The sequence below is a fragment of the Antechinus flavipes genome, chromosome 3 (genome assembly GCF_016432865.1).
Source record: "Antechinus flavipes isolate AdamAnt ecotype Samford, QLD, Australia chromosome 3, AdamAnt_v2, whole genome shotgun sequence".
In the NCBI taxonomy this organism is placed as follows: Eukaryota; Metazoa; Chordata; class Mammalia; order Dasyuromorphia; family Dasyuridae; genus Antechinus; species Antechinus flavipes.
The window spans coordinates 411,122,534-411,141,136 of NC_067400.1; the positions used below are offsets into that span (position 1 = coordinate 411,122,534).

An 18,603-nucleotide genomic window follows, 5' to 3' on the forward strand; every position below is an offset into this window, starting at 1 on the left:
TTTAAAAATACTTGATAACTAATCCTTAAGGGAGGACACAAATTTATTGGTTTTTTGGTTTGGGTTAAGTAAGAGTTTCAGTTGCCTACATAAAGTCTCATAACTATCAATGAACATGAATTTATTATATTATAACCATTGGTTTTCAGGGGAATTTCAATTTAGTGATTGTTTAAGTCATTGAAGAACCTCCCTATTCTTAATCTTTCATAATATGTTTCATGGCAAAAAGTCATGTTGCAACATTTGGAAATTTCTGTATATTAGATCGGACTTCTGAAAACAGGTTTGAAATATTGCCTTGATTTAGCCTAGTGTTGTGACTTGGATGGGGCTGGCAGGGAGAGGGTGGGACTCAGTGAATGTCCCTAAACATTTATACAATAAAATCATGATAACAAAAAAAAAAAAAAAGAAAGAAAGAAATATTGCCTTGAATGAAAAAGCTCTTTCATGGTAAACATTACTTTTTTTTCAATCCTCAGTACTCTTGTCTTTCTATTGTCTTGTCCATGATAAACATTTATTTGCAATGCAATAATTAATATTTTTTGGTTAACCAGTGTTCTCCCTGTTAATTCAACTTCAGGAAATCTATGTCACATTGTAGAAAAATAAATAACAATATTTCCAGATTCCAGGTTCTTCTGAAGGTCTTTATTTTCAAGGAACTCATTAATATTTGTTTTACAAAAATAGTTTGTTAGTTTGGGGCATTTTTTTTTTGTTTCTTTACAATATATTGTGACTAACCTTGTTTTATTGTTGACTTGAAATATTCAATTTTCCATAGCAACAACTGCAACACACTGAAGTGTGCTGTTTAAGGGCAACAACTTTTTCATATTTCTTTGAGGTAATATCCGTTTAAAATAGGATATTAAAGACATATAAAAAGTAATTAAAAACACACAAAAGAGATCAATAAAATGGATATATGACAAGGAATCCTGTAATCAACTGAAAGAGAATTAAATACAGACGGAGAAACCAGCTTGTTCCGAGTCAGCCTAGTATAGGTAGAAACTATATAAATTTTTGCTTTTCCCATGTAATTCATATATCATTGTACAACAGGACCATTTCAGATTCTCCTTCCTTTGATCCTTACCAGATGATCTTCAATATGTTTATTCTTTTGTAGCATTGTATTTTAGTTTTTAAATACAGTGTTCCTGCAAATAAAGCATACCCTTCTATTGCCAGATTCATCATCAGTCCCATCCTACCAAATTTTAACAGTATCTATGAGGTCAAATTTTCTTCTGTATATTAATTTCTATAAATTACTCTGTTTATTACCCATATTTTGTGCTGTGCATATAAACATATAAGGCCATATCTGTAATAGATTCTCTTCCTAAATATTATACTTCCTTCTATGTTTTGCTTGCTATTCTCTCCATACTTCTAATCTTATACCTTATACTTCACTCTATCCAATGACATTGTCCTTTTAACTGTTCCTCACATAAGACAGTCCATCTCTCCCAGTTGTAGGAATTTCCTTTGGCTATTCCTCGTGCCTGAGATTCTCTTCTTTCTCATCTCTACCTGCTTGTTTCTCTGATTTACTTCAAGTCCTGACTAAAATCCCATCTTATACAGGAAGTCTTTCCAACCCTTCTTAAATCTAGTATTTTCTCTCTTTTAGTTATTTCCTGTTTATAGATAGCTTATTTGTACATGTTTGTTTGCTTGTTGTTTCTTCCATTAGATTGTGAATTCCTTGAGAACAGAAACTGTCTTTTGCCCTTTTTTGTCCATCTCCAATATTTAATATCGTGTCTGGCACATAGAAGACATATAATAAAAAATGTATTGACTTACTGTTACCAAAAATGTCATATCATTTGGAGCAATTTTATCCCCGTCATCTCCCCCAGAAATATAAAGCCTTTTTGATTATATTTGCAAGTATGTTTTTATGGGCCCTTTTTACATAAACCTCATTTCTAGTCAAGCTAGTCCTATGTTTTTCTGAAGTCTAAATACTATTTTTAGACATAATCAACCTAACTTTTCAAACCCCAATCTTTTTTCTTCTATCCTTAATTAGTTGTAGTGATGAAAATATCACTTGTTACCTTAAGGTCTTCAGGTTTTTTTTTTGACCTGGTCTTTATAAGCCTTAGCAATGTTTTCTGGTTTCTTCTGATTAATATAATATGTCCCCTTATGAGTTACTAATGCAGTCATCATTAGTCTAATCATAGGCAGACAGCCTGTTGCTTATAGTAGCTATTCCATGATCTGATGCTTGCATTCCTATGCCTTCTGTGAATATATTCAGGTCATTCCATGTGTCTGGAATAATTTCTTCTTAATCCATGGCTATTGAAATTTCTCTTCTTTCATTGATGCATCAAGTTCCTCACTTCTCCTCTTCTTGTAATGCTTAGCTAAAAATGATTAAATTCTCCTTGAATTTTTCTTAAGAGCAATTTGTATTATTTCCTTATGCTGATTATATTCTTCCTTTCATGAAGGAAAAATTGCAAAAAGACACTCAAAAATGCTTATTAAATTAAGTTGATTTCAATGGAGTTTATCAAACAGAAATCTAATCTTTCCTCCCTCTCTTTAGTTCTTCTTCTTATAACATACATTAAATATGAATAATTGGTCCTCCCTAAAAAGATTGAAAGTGTCTTAACTTGACCACTTACAAGTTATTGCTGAGTGATGAAATTCAAAGTAATTACACATCATACTTAATTTTTTAAAATCCCCACATTTAATTGTTTGCCTCTCATTTATTCAGAATGTTCTTAATCTTCCATTAAAGTGCTAGAGATTACCCTAGTTCTTAAAAGTTATGCTGGAGTAGATACTCAAATTTTGACAATTTCTATAAATAGAATGAATTGGAGTACAAGTCATTAATAAATTGTAAGTCTTCCATATGATAGCTTGCTTAGCTAATTTGGAGAGGCACATCACCAGGTTGGCTGTAAAATATGATGAATTTTTGTTCATAGTAAAACTAGAAGACCATGTATTCCACTACAGAAGAGTAGTAAATTATTTTACTGGAGGGAAAACATATGCAAATTAATTAACATATCCTGGAATTAGTAAGAAGTATGTTTTTTTTTTATACATATAAATGTGTGGAGATTCCAAAGACTCATTTCACCCTATGATCATCCTATCTTCCATTTACAGTGTTACAGTGACTGTATTGAAGTGTCAATGACACAAGTCATTCAACATAAAATATTTTAAAATTTTTGACCACTAACTTTCTGGGTCATGTATTTGATTCCATCATTTCTAAAGAGTAAAAAAATAAATAAAGGCTTTGAGGAAAATTAAGGTCAACTGGAGCCCCTGGGCGATTAGCTCTGCCTCTAAAATAGAAAACTCTCGTTAATTATAAGATATCACATAGTCTACTTTCACTAACCACCTTTTTCTGCCTTTTAAAATTATGTATTCTCTGAAAAGATTTTTTTTATATTTTGGGAAAGAACAATAATATTCTTTATTAAATTAACAGGAAAATAAGGATATTATATTAAAGGTGGAAAATGTCACACATATTACTGAGAACATGATGAAAAACCAAAATGCAGAAAGGGAGGAGCTCAAGAATCTCTGGATTGCATGGCAGCTTCAGGTGAACCAAGTCAAGTCCATTAAACAGCAGTGGGCAGCCTTTAAAGAACAGCTAAAAAAGGTAAGGGCATTCTATTTGAAGGAGAAAATCTGAGTCTATATTTCTGGTCCCTTGTGCTTTAAAAATAAATTCATTATGGGATCTCTATCAGGTCCCTCCATGGTATGGAAGCCTCCATGGTAACAGAAAGAGTTGATGAAACATTGAGGTATACCCTTATCTCTAAAATGACAGTGAAATATTTGCTTTTAGTTCTAAAGAGAGCATACTAAAAGCCATTTGATATTTATTTCAGACAACTCAGAACCTGAAACTTCTTCAGGAAATGTTTACAACAGTGTCTGCTCTTGACCTTGGAGCCAGCCTTCAAACTCTCTTACATCTACAAAAAAAATGGAATCAAATGAAACCTCAGTTTCAGGTGAGGAAATAGATTGATGGACGTTCTTGAGCAGCATGAAAATGGAAAAGCATTCAGTTACAATTTGCATAATTTATTTCAATAGCTTGGCAAATTACTCTCTTTTAAAAAGAAAGAAAATTTCCCTCTATTAAAGTAATAAAGTTCTTTTAAAAAAACAAATTATCTCCATTAGTTATTTTCTGTACAGCTGGAGGTGTTGGTGTGTGTTTGTATACTCAGACATATACATGACACTTTCTGTCTATAAGATACTGTTTATATGCTTTTTGAGAGTTATTTTCATTTACATTGAAAGAATGTCAGAAATATATGCAAATGCATATTTCTTCTAAATTATTTTCCTAGGAAAATAATTGACATTGTTTTGGTAGACTGAAACTCCAAAGAGTGGGGGTTGCCTACTGCTGGTAGGCATTCCATATGTTAGTGCATTCAAGACCTCTACCAAACAAATCATCCCTGTATCAACCTGTGATTTACTCTTGCAATCCCAGTTCCCTGCTACCATCCATGGCTATTTGTGGCTAACTCTCCTTTATCCCTTTGCCTTAAATGGCAAAGGTACAGAAGGAGTGGGTGATATAAAGGCTGAATCATGTTCGTGGCTGCTGGCCAGATAGCATGGATTGGAAAGATTCTCTCCTTCTGAACCCCTCCTCAGGTTGGCACAAGAGTAAAAAAGGTAGTCAGGCCATTCTATCGACAATATGTGCTATCTTTTTAACTTAAATTCTCCCTGTTGCAAAATTAGATCACTAGACCAAAATCCAATTCCTATCCTTTTAAACACTAATATATAATTGACTTCTAAGATTCACTGGCTTATTGGAATAGAAAGGTACTTCAGAGATTTGTTTGTGTGTCACAGCCTTCTCTCATAGAAACAGAGTATCTTGGAAATGTGGGGGACCTATAGGATTATTTAATCCAATTTCTTCCCTGAACAGAAATTTCCTCTTCTATACCCTATGTGATCATTCTGCCTTCTTTCAAAGACCTCCAGTGAATGGGAAGAAAGATTGAAGAAGCTCATTGTATTTTGAGATAACTCTATCAGATCTCCTCCCTTTTTTGTCAAGACGGATAATCTACTTTCAATCAACATCCACTCATTACTTCTTTGGAGCCAGGCTAAACAAATCTCTTCCACATGAGACATCATCTTTCAAATGCCTAAAGTCAACTTTGATTCCATTCTTCATCTTATATACTGCCATCCTAGGCTAAACATTCTTTGTTTTTTCAAAGTTATCTTCATATAATGATTTTCAACCACCTCCCCATCTTGGTTATTTTTCTTTTTAGGGAACTCTCCTAGAAAAAAGAATCATTTTGTTTAATTACTGATTAACAGAGAGAATTTCTTTGGAACCAACATAAATCTCTTAAGCAATAATGTAAACCCGGAACATCTTTATTTTCAAGACACTGGAGAATAGTCACTATTTCTTATATGGAAATTTCCCATCTCCAAACTGTCTTACTTTCATTCTTTGCTTTTGGATAACAAGTCCACTATCAAAACCTTAACTCTATCTTTTATTCTGATGATTGTCAAATCTATATCTTGGGCCCAGACATTCCTGTTGTGTTTTATCTTCAATTACCTTCTATACATTTTTTGTTATTCTTTTTTTTTTTCAGAAAAGGAAAACAAAACAAAAGTGAACACTGTCATGTGCCCAGAAGAACATTAGGAAGAATTCAAATTATATAACAGTAATTTATCAATTCAAGAAAGGTTATATAATAGTAGAAGAAATTATATTTATGAATGTCCATCTTTTCTTTACTACCTTGTAGGTTGTTCTTTTGTATTCTGTTATGCACTTTTTAAACTTTATTCTTTTTTCCCCCTTTCATCCACTCCTCTCCCCCAAGCAGGCTATAGTTAAGCAAGACTATATTTATGTATACATAACACAGATATGCACACACATACACACACTCTCCTCTCCACATATACACACATATTTTTATCCGGATTGACATCTTCCTTTAATTCTGCTTCTTAACTTGCTTTACTATTACTTATCCTTCCCCCCACATATCGATCCCTCCTTAGTCTTCTTTTCTTACCCTGCGCTTTCCTTTCCACCCACACCTTGCTCTTTATTTATTTATGGATTTTGGAAGGTATTATATCCTTTACGGTATATATAGTGTTGCCTTTTTAACCCATTCTCAAAATGAATAGGTTTTCAGAACTATGAGTCATCCTCCCCTTTCTAATGCTTTTGTGTATATTCTTCCTCTGTACCTCATTTTTATGCAACATAATTACTATTTTTACTATAACTCTGCCCATATATGATTCCAGGACCTGCAGTCTTTTATTGTGGTCCCTGATAAATCCTGTACAATTCTAATCGTAGCTACAGCATATTTGAATTTTTTTCTTGTTTCTTACAAGATTTTCTCTATGAATTGGAGGTTTTGAAATTTGGCAATAATATTCCTATGTATTTTTCATTTTCTATTTCTACTTTATCCTCATGTTCTATTACTCTAAGACAATTTTCTAAGATTATTTCTTGCATCATTGTGTCAAAATTCTTTTTATTGGTCAAAGCTTTCAGATAATTCAATTATTCTTGCATTTTCTCTTCTTGGTTTCTCTTATAAGATGTTTTAATTCTGATATATTTTTTTCATTCTTTATATTCTATTTTGTTATTTCTGGTCTCTTATGGCTTCACTGGATTTCCCTTGAGCAATTTTAATTTTCAAAAAGATATTTTCAAATTTTGAAACTCTTATCTTCTTTTTTGGTCCGATAACTTTTTTCCAAAATCTTCTTGGTTTTCTTTGACTTTTTAAAATGTTTTCCCTCAATGTCTCTCATTTGATTTTTGAGTTCTTCTATAAATTATCTCTGGACAGGGAGCCATTTAATGTTACTTTTTAAGATAGCAGAAACATTTTTAAATTCAATGTCCTCCTGTGAAAATAAACTCTGATCTTCCTTGTTTCCATATTAAGTTTCTATGGTTTGGTTCTTTCTTTTTGTGGATTTATTTTTTAGGAGTATTAGTGTAAGCACTTCTAATAGTGGAGTGGGGGGAATGGTACCTCTAGCTTCATTTCAGCTCTCCCCTCCAACCTAGAACCCCAAACCAAAAGCTCCACCTCCTGCAAGTATCTGTAGCTGTCCTATTGCTTCTGCACTCACCAGGTACTGGTTCCTTTTCTCTGAGAGCTTGTCTCAGCAGCACAGTTGGGCCTGGTGTTCACCAATCAGTAGAGCTTTTCTCATTGTTCCCGAACTCAGATTCCAATTCCTCACACAGTCTGGGAGGTAAAACTTCCTGTGATTCCTGCTGAGACTCCAACCAAATCCGACCAATCCCACGGCTCCCCATTTGGTGTTTCTGCCAGAGCTGTGCTGGGACTGCTTGTACTTCACAAGGGTTTAACTGGACATGGGATTTTTCTTTGGATCTTCTTGGGTTATACCAGGAAGACCCCTATTCTGCCCCAAGTCTTCTTAATTTTTCACCAGTCTATGTTCATCCTGAGGCACAAATTTGTTCTATTTGTGAGGAAATCTGGAAGACTTGACATTTACCAATCTACTCTGCCATCCTTCCAGAAGAAAGTTGTTGTTATTCTTGATATTATTCAATGGCATCTGGCTCTTTGTGACCTAGTGGACCACATGGTTTAGGGATGCTTTCTTGGCAAACTACTTTAATAAATTCACATTTCTTTCTCCAGTGGATTAAAGCAAATAAGGTGAGGTGATTTGCCTAGGGTCACACAGCCAGTAAGTGTCTGAAACTAGATTTGAATTCAGATCTTCCTAGCTCCGTCATCTAGCTGCCTCAATGACATTATCTAATTGGCCATTTCTACCTAGAGCTAAATAATATGTTGATCTCAAACTCAATTTTTCTAAAACTGATCTCATCTTCATCCATAAACTGGCTCCCTCTCCCCCATCTTCCTTGTTTTGTTTAATAATATTCTGTCTCCCAGTCACTCAGAGTCAATACTTCAGAGAATATTTTGATAACTCTAAACAAAGACTTGGTAAGTATTTTGTAGGAGAAATTCTTGTTCAGATATGGATTGGACCAGATTTCCCTTCCTAAGATCCTATGATGCTATTTGCTATAAACCTCTATAGCATAATGCATATAATAAGGAATTGAAAAATATTTTTGGTTAAAATTCAAAGATTATCATTAATAAGGTTTCTCATTATTGTCTTACTTTTGAAATTCTGGATTCTTAGTTTCTTCAGTTTTTGACTACCTATTCTAAGACTGGAAAAGTAGGGGAGTAGTTCTTTCAAATTTTCTTCAAATTTCTCAGCCCTCGCTAATTTCACACCCACAACACTGACCATTCTTTGATTTTGTTCATCTGACCAGTGCTAATTCTAGATAGAATACTTTTTGGTTGCTAAGTATTATGTGCTATTATGAATCCGTGTGTCCTTGTTTTTTAAATAACAGTTCAAAATTGCTGCTCAGCTGCTGAGTCATTTTCATGTTTCCTTCATATTTATATACGGTAAATCATTTCCCATATTTGCCTAATTTTCTTGTTTTACTTTCTGGCATTTGTCCATATTTTATGTAAAGTATGATTTATATTATTTTATTTTTTCATGAACAGGAACTCTGTTGCAGTTAGTTAGCATGAGATTGTTATCTTATGAAGATTTTTTTGGCTATACCTAAAATAAGTGGTGCAGTCTCAAAGCAGATAGCAGTATCTCCTTCCCTCATCTTCCTATGCATCATAATAAACTTTAGATTTACTTCTCTTTACATACATACATACTATGTATGACAAGTGACATTTTTGCCCATTATACATTTTTTGATTTGCCTATAGAAAAATCTTTAGCTCATTTAATTTTAAAGTTAGATATGCCTTATTATTATAGTTACATGATTAAGCATAAAATAAGAGTCTTTCAGAAATGGATTCATTTTCTTGCTTTTCTCATTTTCTAGCAACTGGATGCTGAAGTCTGCTATATTCTAAAAGTATTTGAAATGTTACATGTCAAAGGAGCTCCTGTAAAGGAAAAGACTCAACAGTTAAAGGAGCTCAATCAACTTCACCAGAAGCAGAAGGAAAGACTCAAAGATTATGAAAACATACTCTCTAAGGCAGTAAGATTTCATCAAGTCAAGGAAGAAGTATGAATTATAATATATATATTTTAGACTTTATATTTCTGAAAATTAAAAAAAAATCATTTTAACCCAAAATGCCTTTAATGACTTGCCTAAAAAAGAAAATCTAAGCTTTCAAGCTGACATCTTCTGTAATCAGGTTTTAAAGTCCTCTTTAGAATTTCTGTTTCTTTAAAACTTTCCTTTAATGCTGTGGTTTTCTCAATTTTTTTGATCTCTTTATATTCCTAAAAATTATTGAGGACCCTCCTCAAAAAGTTTTATGTAAGATATGTCCCATGATATTGACCATATTGAATATTAAAGAATCTTAATATTATAGTGAAAATAGTTTTGACTTTGCAGGCTTGAAAGAGTCTCAGGGTCTCAAAGATATTTTGATATTGCCCTAAGGAATCTCTAAAACACACATAGACTCTGGCCTAGCAACACTCTTACTCTTAAACTAAGCTGATCTTTGTCTTTCACATTTCCAAGTCTATGTCTTTCCATATACATTTCCATATCTGTACATACACATGCATGTACAGAAAAACACACACACATGCAGGCAGACCATATATATACACAAATCTTCAGAGTGTTCATTTTTCTTTTTTCCCCAAATATGAATATTACCCTTCCTTCAAACTATAGATTGAATTTTTTTCCAACTACCTCAGTTACAGTGTTCTCTTCTTCTTCCAAAGTCATTCAAGCATTTATGGAGTTATTATTAATGGGATAATTATTTTATGTAATAATGATTATATAGTAAACAAACTTATTAATTTGGCACTTAATAAGCAATTAATTAATTGCAGTGATGACACTGATTACTAAAGAATTATTTGGTAACATTTTAACTCACTGGTCTAAAAAATAAAGTTAAAGAGGTTGTGAACCTTGTGATGTAAATGTTGTATAATTGTTAATCTACTATATTTCAGTTGGACAGTCTCACCAAATCAGAAGGAGAGTTTCTTGAGTCAGTTCTTGAATGGGATGACACCTTCAATGCTAAAGTTCTCCTCTGTGGTGCTCAAGAAAAGCAAGCTCATATAAACCATCTTTACAAACTTGCCCTTTCCTTGGGAATGGACATTATTACAACAGTACAGCAACCTGTAAGTAAGCAGTTTGGAAGAGAGACATCAGTTTTACCTAATCATAGCTGGTAGTTGCACTATGATGTAAAACCAGTCCCCCTGATGGCTAAAAGCATACACAATACTACATTATAAGCTATAGTTATTAATATTTTTTTATTTCACTGCATGGCAAAAGAAGCAAATTAAAAAGAGAAATCAGAAAGCAAAATATATAGGTTCTAGAATCATTGAACATAAGAGACAGTTTCTTAGGTTAAAAATATGGAGTTAAATCTTTATCTAACAAATGAGGAAACTGAGTCCTAGAAAGGGGTTATGATTTCCCAGCAGAATAGTAGTAGAACCAGGATTAGATTTCAGGCCTTCTTATTTCCAGGCACTAAGCTAGAAACTAATTCTTTTCTCTGTGATAGCTGATCTGCTTTATGATGTTCTAATAATAGTAATAGAAGAGTTAACAGTATGAAAACTAACTCAAAACTCTGATGAATAAAACACTAGAGCCCAATTAATTAAAAAAAAACTACCTTTCTTCCTTTCTCAGAATTTTGATATGAAAGAGGACACACATCTCATTACAGCATTAATGAAATCTTCTGACAGTAACTTTAAAATTATCACTGGGCTGCAAGGAGCACACTGTGACTAAAATATCACCCCCTCATTTTCCTCACTCCCCAAAAAACCCAAAAGGCATTCATATAAAAGAGATTGAATTAGGTTCAATCCCTATTCTAAGAAGTGTCATTTCTAGGGGAGGCTTATCCTCTCAGAGAACCTTATTTCTATAAGAGATTTTAGCAGAAAGGAGGAAAAGCTACAGGACTCTTACTTTGTACAAATAATGTAAATTGTTCTCAAATCTGCATCTGTAATTTAGCCTTGCAGTTTTTGAGCCAAGATTGGAGACATGCATAACACACCTAAGGTTAAGCTGGAAATGACAAGAAAATGATCATGTAAGAACCAAGTTTTCTAATGCATATTTTATGCTTTTTGAAGGATAGATTATACCCTATAATGAATGGTGTCACTGAGATGGCCGAATCTGATGAACAAATGGTCTGAACATAGAGCTTCAGGGCTGAGAATGTAATTGTTAGCATTTCCCATATTGGATGGTGACTTCTCTCTGAAACAATTGTATTTTAATAAGCTACAATTGGGGCAAATCAGAAGTCATTTTATTTAAAAACAACAGCAATGATGTCATTTAGAAATGTCCTATTTCAAAGTGTGTGGCAGTAGGCTCCTCTCATTACTGTTTGATCTTTATTTTCCTCTGCCATTTTCTTTCTCTCTCTCATTTCTAGACCTGCTTTAATGTTTCTGCAAAGACTCTCCAGCAGGAGCTCGAAATACTCCAGGGTGACAGTATAGCATGGCATTCCAAAGCCGATAAATATGAAGAGGAGCTGACTCGCGTCTTACAATACTGTTCTACTAAAGAAGAGATAAATGAGGTCTGGTGGAAAGAACTGATAAATGACCAAAAGCCAGTCTGTGCACTAAGGCTGCTTGGTATTTTATTCCTCATGTATGCTCTGTGTTGCAGCTGGTGGCTTCCTTCTTACCAGTGGTTTTTAATCCACTGAGCATTAGTAGCCTCTGGGTTTGGGGAACCTGAGCTTCTTTCAGACTTGTTGATATATGAATGTTTTCTCATGTAGAGGAAACAATAGTTCAGAATGGAATCTCTGGTTGAATTGTTGGGCACTGATTTTGACATGGTTTCTAATTAGAGTGAATAGATTTCTTGTAAAAATGGCTCCCAGGAAAGGTAGTGGTATCCTTATAATTTCCAACATTCTTTCTAACTCTAAATTCTATTATATTTTGTCAAAGGCAATGCAGCTGGATATGGAAATCAGTGGAGTTCAAATGGAGACTATAATTTTAGGGAAATTGGCCGATATTCTTTGAGAATAGACAGAATAACAAAATACAGTGGAAAGTATGCTCCATTTGCAGGGAGAACACATGCCATTTACTATCTGTGACTTTAGGAAATTCTTATTTTCTCTAACCCTTCATTTCCTCATCTATAAAATAAGAGTAGACTAGCTAGCCTCTAATATTCCTTAAATCTTCATTCCTATCATCAACAAGATCAAATATATGCTCTTACTGAAACTGAGTGTTTGCCCCCCCCGCCCCCAGGCAAAACAAATATATCACAGTAAAATAGGCAACAAAAGAGCTTCTGTCCCCCATCCTTTTCCCTCCACTCTCCCTGTCTCTCTGTCTCTCTCTCTTTCCTCTCTCTCTGTTTCTTTCTTTTACTCCTGCTCTCCCTGTCCATTTCTCCATCTCTGTTACCCATCTCTGTCTCAGTTTCTATTTCTCTGTCTCTGTGTGTTTCTAACTCTGTGTCTCTGTTTTTCTCTCTCTCCTCTCTCTCTCTCTCCTTTCACTTCTCAAAAACACCTTCCTCCCCTACCCCCATCACAAGATTTGAGCTAAAGCCCCCTTTTAGCTTTAAAGCTATGATTCTGTGCTTCAGTTTATCCAGACCCCTCTTTATGAAAAGGGAAGTAAATTCCAGAAAGGCTATTCAGCTTACCAAAAGTCCCTTCATAAGAGCTTAAATAGTACTTGGTTTCCTATGACACATAGGAAAATGAGCTGAATTCCTCTCCCTTCCCCCTCAATCTAACCTCTCAGCTTCTTATGATTTCCTGGTTCCCAGGATAATACCACAAATTAGGATGTAGGGCATATGTCCATACCAGGATGGGCAACTAGATTGAGTACTTATGAGTTACATATTCCTTTCTATCCCTTAAGGAAATAAGAAAGCCCTACTCTAATCTATATTATGTTTATTCTATTAATTCTAGGTCCAAAATTATTATCAGACACTGTCATCTCATAACAATATAGTAAGAAAAATTAATCATTTAGCACTGACCTAGTGCCAAAATGCAGGGAATACCCACTTGCCATTAACCACAGCATAATTAGTCCCATGGTTTTAAATTTCAGGCAGGTGCATGTCCTATAAAATGACTATGACTTGAACATGGCATGAGAGAGAGAATGTGGCCCCTTCCCTTTTGGATCCAGAACAACAGGAACAGAGCTCTGACAACTATTTTTATTTCAGCTCTGTGCAAATGATTGTAGAGTTTTGCTATCCTTTTTGCGACCCAGGAGATATAGCTTTGGGACTGAGACAAGTTTGCTAGTTTGGGGCTGTGAGTTATTAGATATAGTTACTCTGCTATCCAGAGATATAATAATTGGGTCTTCTGGGTGCCCCTCAGTTATAATCCACAGCTAACATTTTCTTTCTTAGTAGAAACTTGCAATGCTTTGTTAGAGAAAACACCCAGGGACTTTAGCTCTTTTCTAAAACAGTAGTACAGTCTCATACATCTTGACTAGAGCAGCTGGAGAGACATCCTTCTTGGTCGAGTTTTTTTCCTGCTGCAGCCTTGTGATCCCTTGTCCCCGAAAAATCACTTTTTTTGTACTCAAGGTCACATTGGATAGATGCTAATTCCTTTCTGACTCTCAAATTCTGTGATTCTATGACTCATTGCTTCTTTATCATTGTCTTTCCTGTACAAAAGAGACCATTCTTAGGCTGTCAGAGATGGTCAAGTGAAGCATTTCTGTATTTCTTTATGACAGAGGTAGAAATCACTCCCAGCTTCCCTTAGCCCAGTCTCTATACTATGGGGAGACTCGCCAAGCTCTGTCATTTGTGGAGCTAAGTCTGGCTTCTGAGCTCCCAGATTCTGTACTTCTATTACAGGGCAATCACCTCTGAGTGCAAAGCCTTTCCTGAAGCCAAGGGGAACAGAGCTACAAATGTAGGTTCTGGGAATCATAAAAGTGTTTCTGAATTGGTCAGCCATGTGATATCAGGGATGACTAACCTTGTACCAAAGAATAGTCCACAACTGATTCTGTAATTTAGTCAGAGAGTTTTCCTATGTATTCCTAGACTAGAGACCTGAAAAAAGAGATAGGGAGAGATCCTAGTATCAGTTTCCATGTTATCTCTAGCATTGAATGATATAGTCAGGTAGATTGGTAGAGAAAACTCTTTTATTTGTATATAGAAGCCTATGCATTGTGGGTGAGTAGCAGATTTATTGAACATTGTTGTTTTATTGTCATTCAAAAGAAAATTTACAAATTTATTATCATTTGTTCCTTCATTTTTAAATGGAAACAGCAGTCCTAGCTTAGTTTAATCAGTGGAGAAAACTATCATAGAAGCATAGAAATTTAAAGCTGCAGGAAACCTTAGATATCATCTTGTCCCATAATATTATTAAATATGTAAAGAAATTAAGGCTTAAAGATGTCACACAGCTACTACAAAGTCACAATACTAGTCAAAGGGGAAGCCAGAATTTAAACCTATATCTCCTAACATTCAAAGAAATGCTCTTTCCACTATACTTTCCACTGTAATAACTTATAAATCAAGCAGGCATTTATTAAGCCCTTCTTCTATGCATCTTATAAAATACTCTAAAATTAAAAATGATATGTACAGGTTCTAGTCCAAGCCCTCTAATAATAGGTGGAGATGGATAATAATTTGAAATAAAGATAATTGTAATACAAATTATAAGCAAATTCATATTGCTATAGTATAGACTACACTTGAGGAAGAAGCAGGGTTTTGTGGACAGAGTGGCCAACACAGAAGATCTGAATTTTCAAATATCAGTTTCACTATTTACTAGGTATGAGGTTGACTTATCTTGGTAAGATGCAGGTTTTTCTTATAAAAATAAGGATATTTTCATTATTTAATCCATAGGGTTATTGATAGAAAAATGCTTTGCAAAGTCCTATGTAATTGTGAATTATTATATAAGTTTTGAGAAAATTTAGAATAAGAGAAATGCCATCTAAGTTGAGGAAAATGGAAAATGCTTTTTGGAGGAAGTGACATTATCTTGGTTTTAAAAGGTTTAAAAGAAAGATAATCCAGCAGGGGACAGAGAGTACAAATAAAGTCAGAACGAAGATGTCCTAAGAACATATAGTGGATGAAAATTCCATTAAGTGTTTATTAATAGAGCTAGCTTCAGAATCAGGAAAACCTATGATACCTACAAGCTAAGGGAGCTCAGGTAACTTGCAACCTTTCAGTGTCCTGGACAATTCCTTAAGACATTAACAGATCGGTTATGCAAACATATATTGTATCTAGGATATACTGCAACATATTTAACATATATAGGACTGCTTGCCATCTAGGGGAGGGAGTGGAGGGAGGAAGGGGAAAAATCGGAACAGAAGCGAGTGCAAGGGATAATGTTGTAAAAAAAATTACCCTGGCACGGGTTCTGTCAATAAAAAGTTATATATAAAATTTTTTTAAAAAGAATTTTCTTTGCAAAAAAAAAAAAAAATTAACAGCTTTTTTAGGCATAGTTTCCAAAGTATTTTCCAGAATGGTTGTACTATTTATACCTTTACCAGCAGTACATTAATATATCTGTATTTTTACTAACCAAAAAAAAAAAAAGACATTAATAGAAGGCAGTTTCTGATATGTATCAGTGAAGTAAATTATGAACTTAGATGAAGTTTATATACATCTTAGATGCTTCCTCAACCAATGATATCACAGATAGTATGAATCAACAAAACAGGACCGAGTACCAGCCTGCTAGATGCTGAGTATCCAAGATAAAGAACAACAGCAGTATAATCCCTGAATTCAGGGAACAACCTGATTGGATGTGGGAAATGATACATGCACAAATCAGTAAGATAATAAGGTGAGATCAGTAAGGGCAAAATGTATTAGGAAAATTATATGTGTTAGAGATCATTTTTGCCTCGAGGAAGGAGTATCTCAAGAGAGGCTTTAGGGAAAAAGTGGCATCTAGGCTCATGATTGAAGACAGAATTTCAAGAAGCTGGGATGAAGAAGGAGCAAATTCCAGGCAAAGGTGTACATGCAGACTGCTTAAAATGCAAAAATGGGAGAGGCCAGAGTGAAATTGGAGAACATTGTCCCTGTGAGCTCTGGTGTTATATTATTAACAGAAAGAGGAAGTCGAAGTAAAAAATGCAATAAAATAAGGTAGATTTGATTATCATTATAAACATATGTAGGTGCTATACAAAATAGTACTAGCTCCTTGGGCTTTCACAATTAATTCAAGCTTAATGGAAAAGTAATTGTAAGGTATATTTCCAGTGCTCCTTAGTTTAAATAATAAATACTTATGTTTTCTATTGCAGAACTCAAAATAATAAGAAACAACTGATTTCCACAGTGCAATAAATGATAGTATTTGGCATACAGACATTATTATTACTGTTATATCTGGAGCACTTGAAAGACTAAGTAGAATTAATTTTTATTATTGTTTACAGAGGACAGAGTCCTACATAAAACAATAATATTAGGTTCCTGGCAAACAGCAGCCTACCATTTTATTAAGTCAGATCCAGAACTTAATAGAAATGATATATGTTATATGTTGCTTGGCTGCCAGTGTTACAAATCCTTCACAAATGATGTTTACATGAATACTAATAGACTACAAACATACTTGTCAGTGGGCTAATCAGAGTCCTTGGGATGCTCTTCTCTCAGCATCAATCTGGAAAGTAGAATTGAGTTGGATCTTGTCTGTATGGTCTTTGTTGCTTTCTTTAGTATATAAATCACTCATCTTCTCAATGCAGTTTCATATTTTGCCTGTCATCACTCCATAGCATAGTATATTCAGTTACTTCAACTGTCAATGATAGAAAAAACTGGTCAGACTGTGTCAAAATCAGTTTACACAGTATTAATTAGATGGACTTAACTCTGCTAAAGGGACATCATAGGTGTCTAGATGGCTCACTGAATAGAGAATCAGTCCTGGAAGGCAACAGGGCCCAAGTTCAAATCCTGTTTCAGACACTATAAGATTGTTAGCAAGTCATTTAACCCTATTTGCCTTAATTCCTAATCTATAAAGTGAACTGGAGAAAATACTTATGGATTTTTGCCAAGAAAACTCCAAATGGGGTCACAAAGAGTCACACATGATGGAAATAACAGTGACCACAAAGGGAGACCACATTGGGTTATGGGAGAATAAATTGTTTAAGGGATTTTAAATGCTGTATTTATGGAATTATGATGTGCTGCCTTTTCTGGGCAGAATAACAACAATAATCAAACCGATAAGTAAGTCTCATTAAATATAAGTAAAAAAGTGGGCTTTTTAACTACAGTTGTACACTATGACTTAGAAAATTACTATCACATCTCTCTATACCTCAAAGAGAGAGAGAGAAGGAATAGGTCAATGACATATATATTAAAAAATAATTATCCTGGAAAAATAGTTTTAAACACTTTTAAATTGTTCCATAATAAAAATATATTACCTATATGATGCTCTTCTATCTAGAACATAGATGAGTACCAAGGAATAAATACATTTTTGAAAGTCTTTAGAGTAAACTTAAAATGTATACCATAATGCCTATGCCCATGTGCTACACATGAAATTTATGTATAGAGGAGTTTCTCAGGCTATTCATGCAGGGCCTACTTGTAATTATTGTATACATAATTCAAGCAAATTTGATGATTTTTTTTTTTTTAGCAATCCCTAAACTCCAGCCTTTAAAATTTATTACATGTGTGTCCCTGACTTCTCTCTTCAACTGTTTGTCTCTATTTCCTCATCTGTAAAATGACCATCATAATAGCGCCCCCCTCCCCCGCCAAGTTGTTATGAGGATAAAATAATATTTATAAAATGCTTTGCGGTCCTTAAAGTATTATATTAGTGCTAGCTAATTAAATACTATATCTTTTTCTGTGACAAGAAAGGGGAAAAATGCATTAGCTATGCTGCTCTTCAGATAACAAGACAAACAATCACTATTCAGTCTTTATTCAAAACATTTGTATCTGGTTAAGACCTGCCTAAGCTTTACATACCTCTTGAGACGACAGAATTATTTCAGAGTCATTCTCAGGCATTGGTATAGTATCTTTATAGAGAAAAAAATCTTACACTGTATAAGGACTAAAAATGAACAGTAGCTTGGTACCAGTTAGTGAAAGTACAAATGAGCCCAATCCAGTGATGAGTATGCATCTTGACAGTGCTAATCATTGAGAACAGCTTAAATTATTGAGAGCATATTCTGCTAAATAACCCAAGAGGTAGGTGATACATTTAAAAAAGATTTCTTTCAAAAGAAATCTAAAGAAAATGATTAAAATACAAACTGTTTTTGATGCTTAATGGAATAAGAATTCATCTTTTTCAGAAAGCATAACTCTTCAAAATTAATTATTCTCCAAAAGATCCAGATAGA

The 18,603-nt window shown here is 34.1% G+C and overlaps 1 protein-coding gene across 3 annotated transcripts in view; it reads left to right on the forward strand.

Annotated features, from left to right (window-relative positions):
• The window catches only part of CCDC141 (coiled-coil domain containing 141), a 255,951-nt gene that overhangs the window by 199,638 nt on the left and 37,710 nt on the right, over positions 1 to 18,603 (forward strand). For 2 of the 3 annotated variants that reach the window (XM_051986120.1, XM_051986119.1), the window contains 5 exons: positions 3,503 to 3,682; positions 3,918 to 4,043; positions 9,014 to 9,202; positions 10,129 to 10,305; positions 11,604 to 11,753. In XM_051986120.1, coding sequence (XP_051842080.1) covers positions 3,503 to 3,682; positions 3,918 to 4,043; positions 9,014 to 9,202; positions 10,129 to 10,305; positions 11,604 to 11,753 — 822 coding nt within the window. The remainder of the gene's footprint in view (positions 1 to 3,502; positions 3,683 to 3,917; positions 4,044 to 9,013; positions 9,203 to 10,128; positions 10,306 to 11,603; positions 11,754 to 18,603) is intronic. The other variant, XM_051986121.1, reaches the window with a different exon arrangement.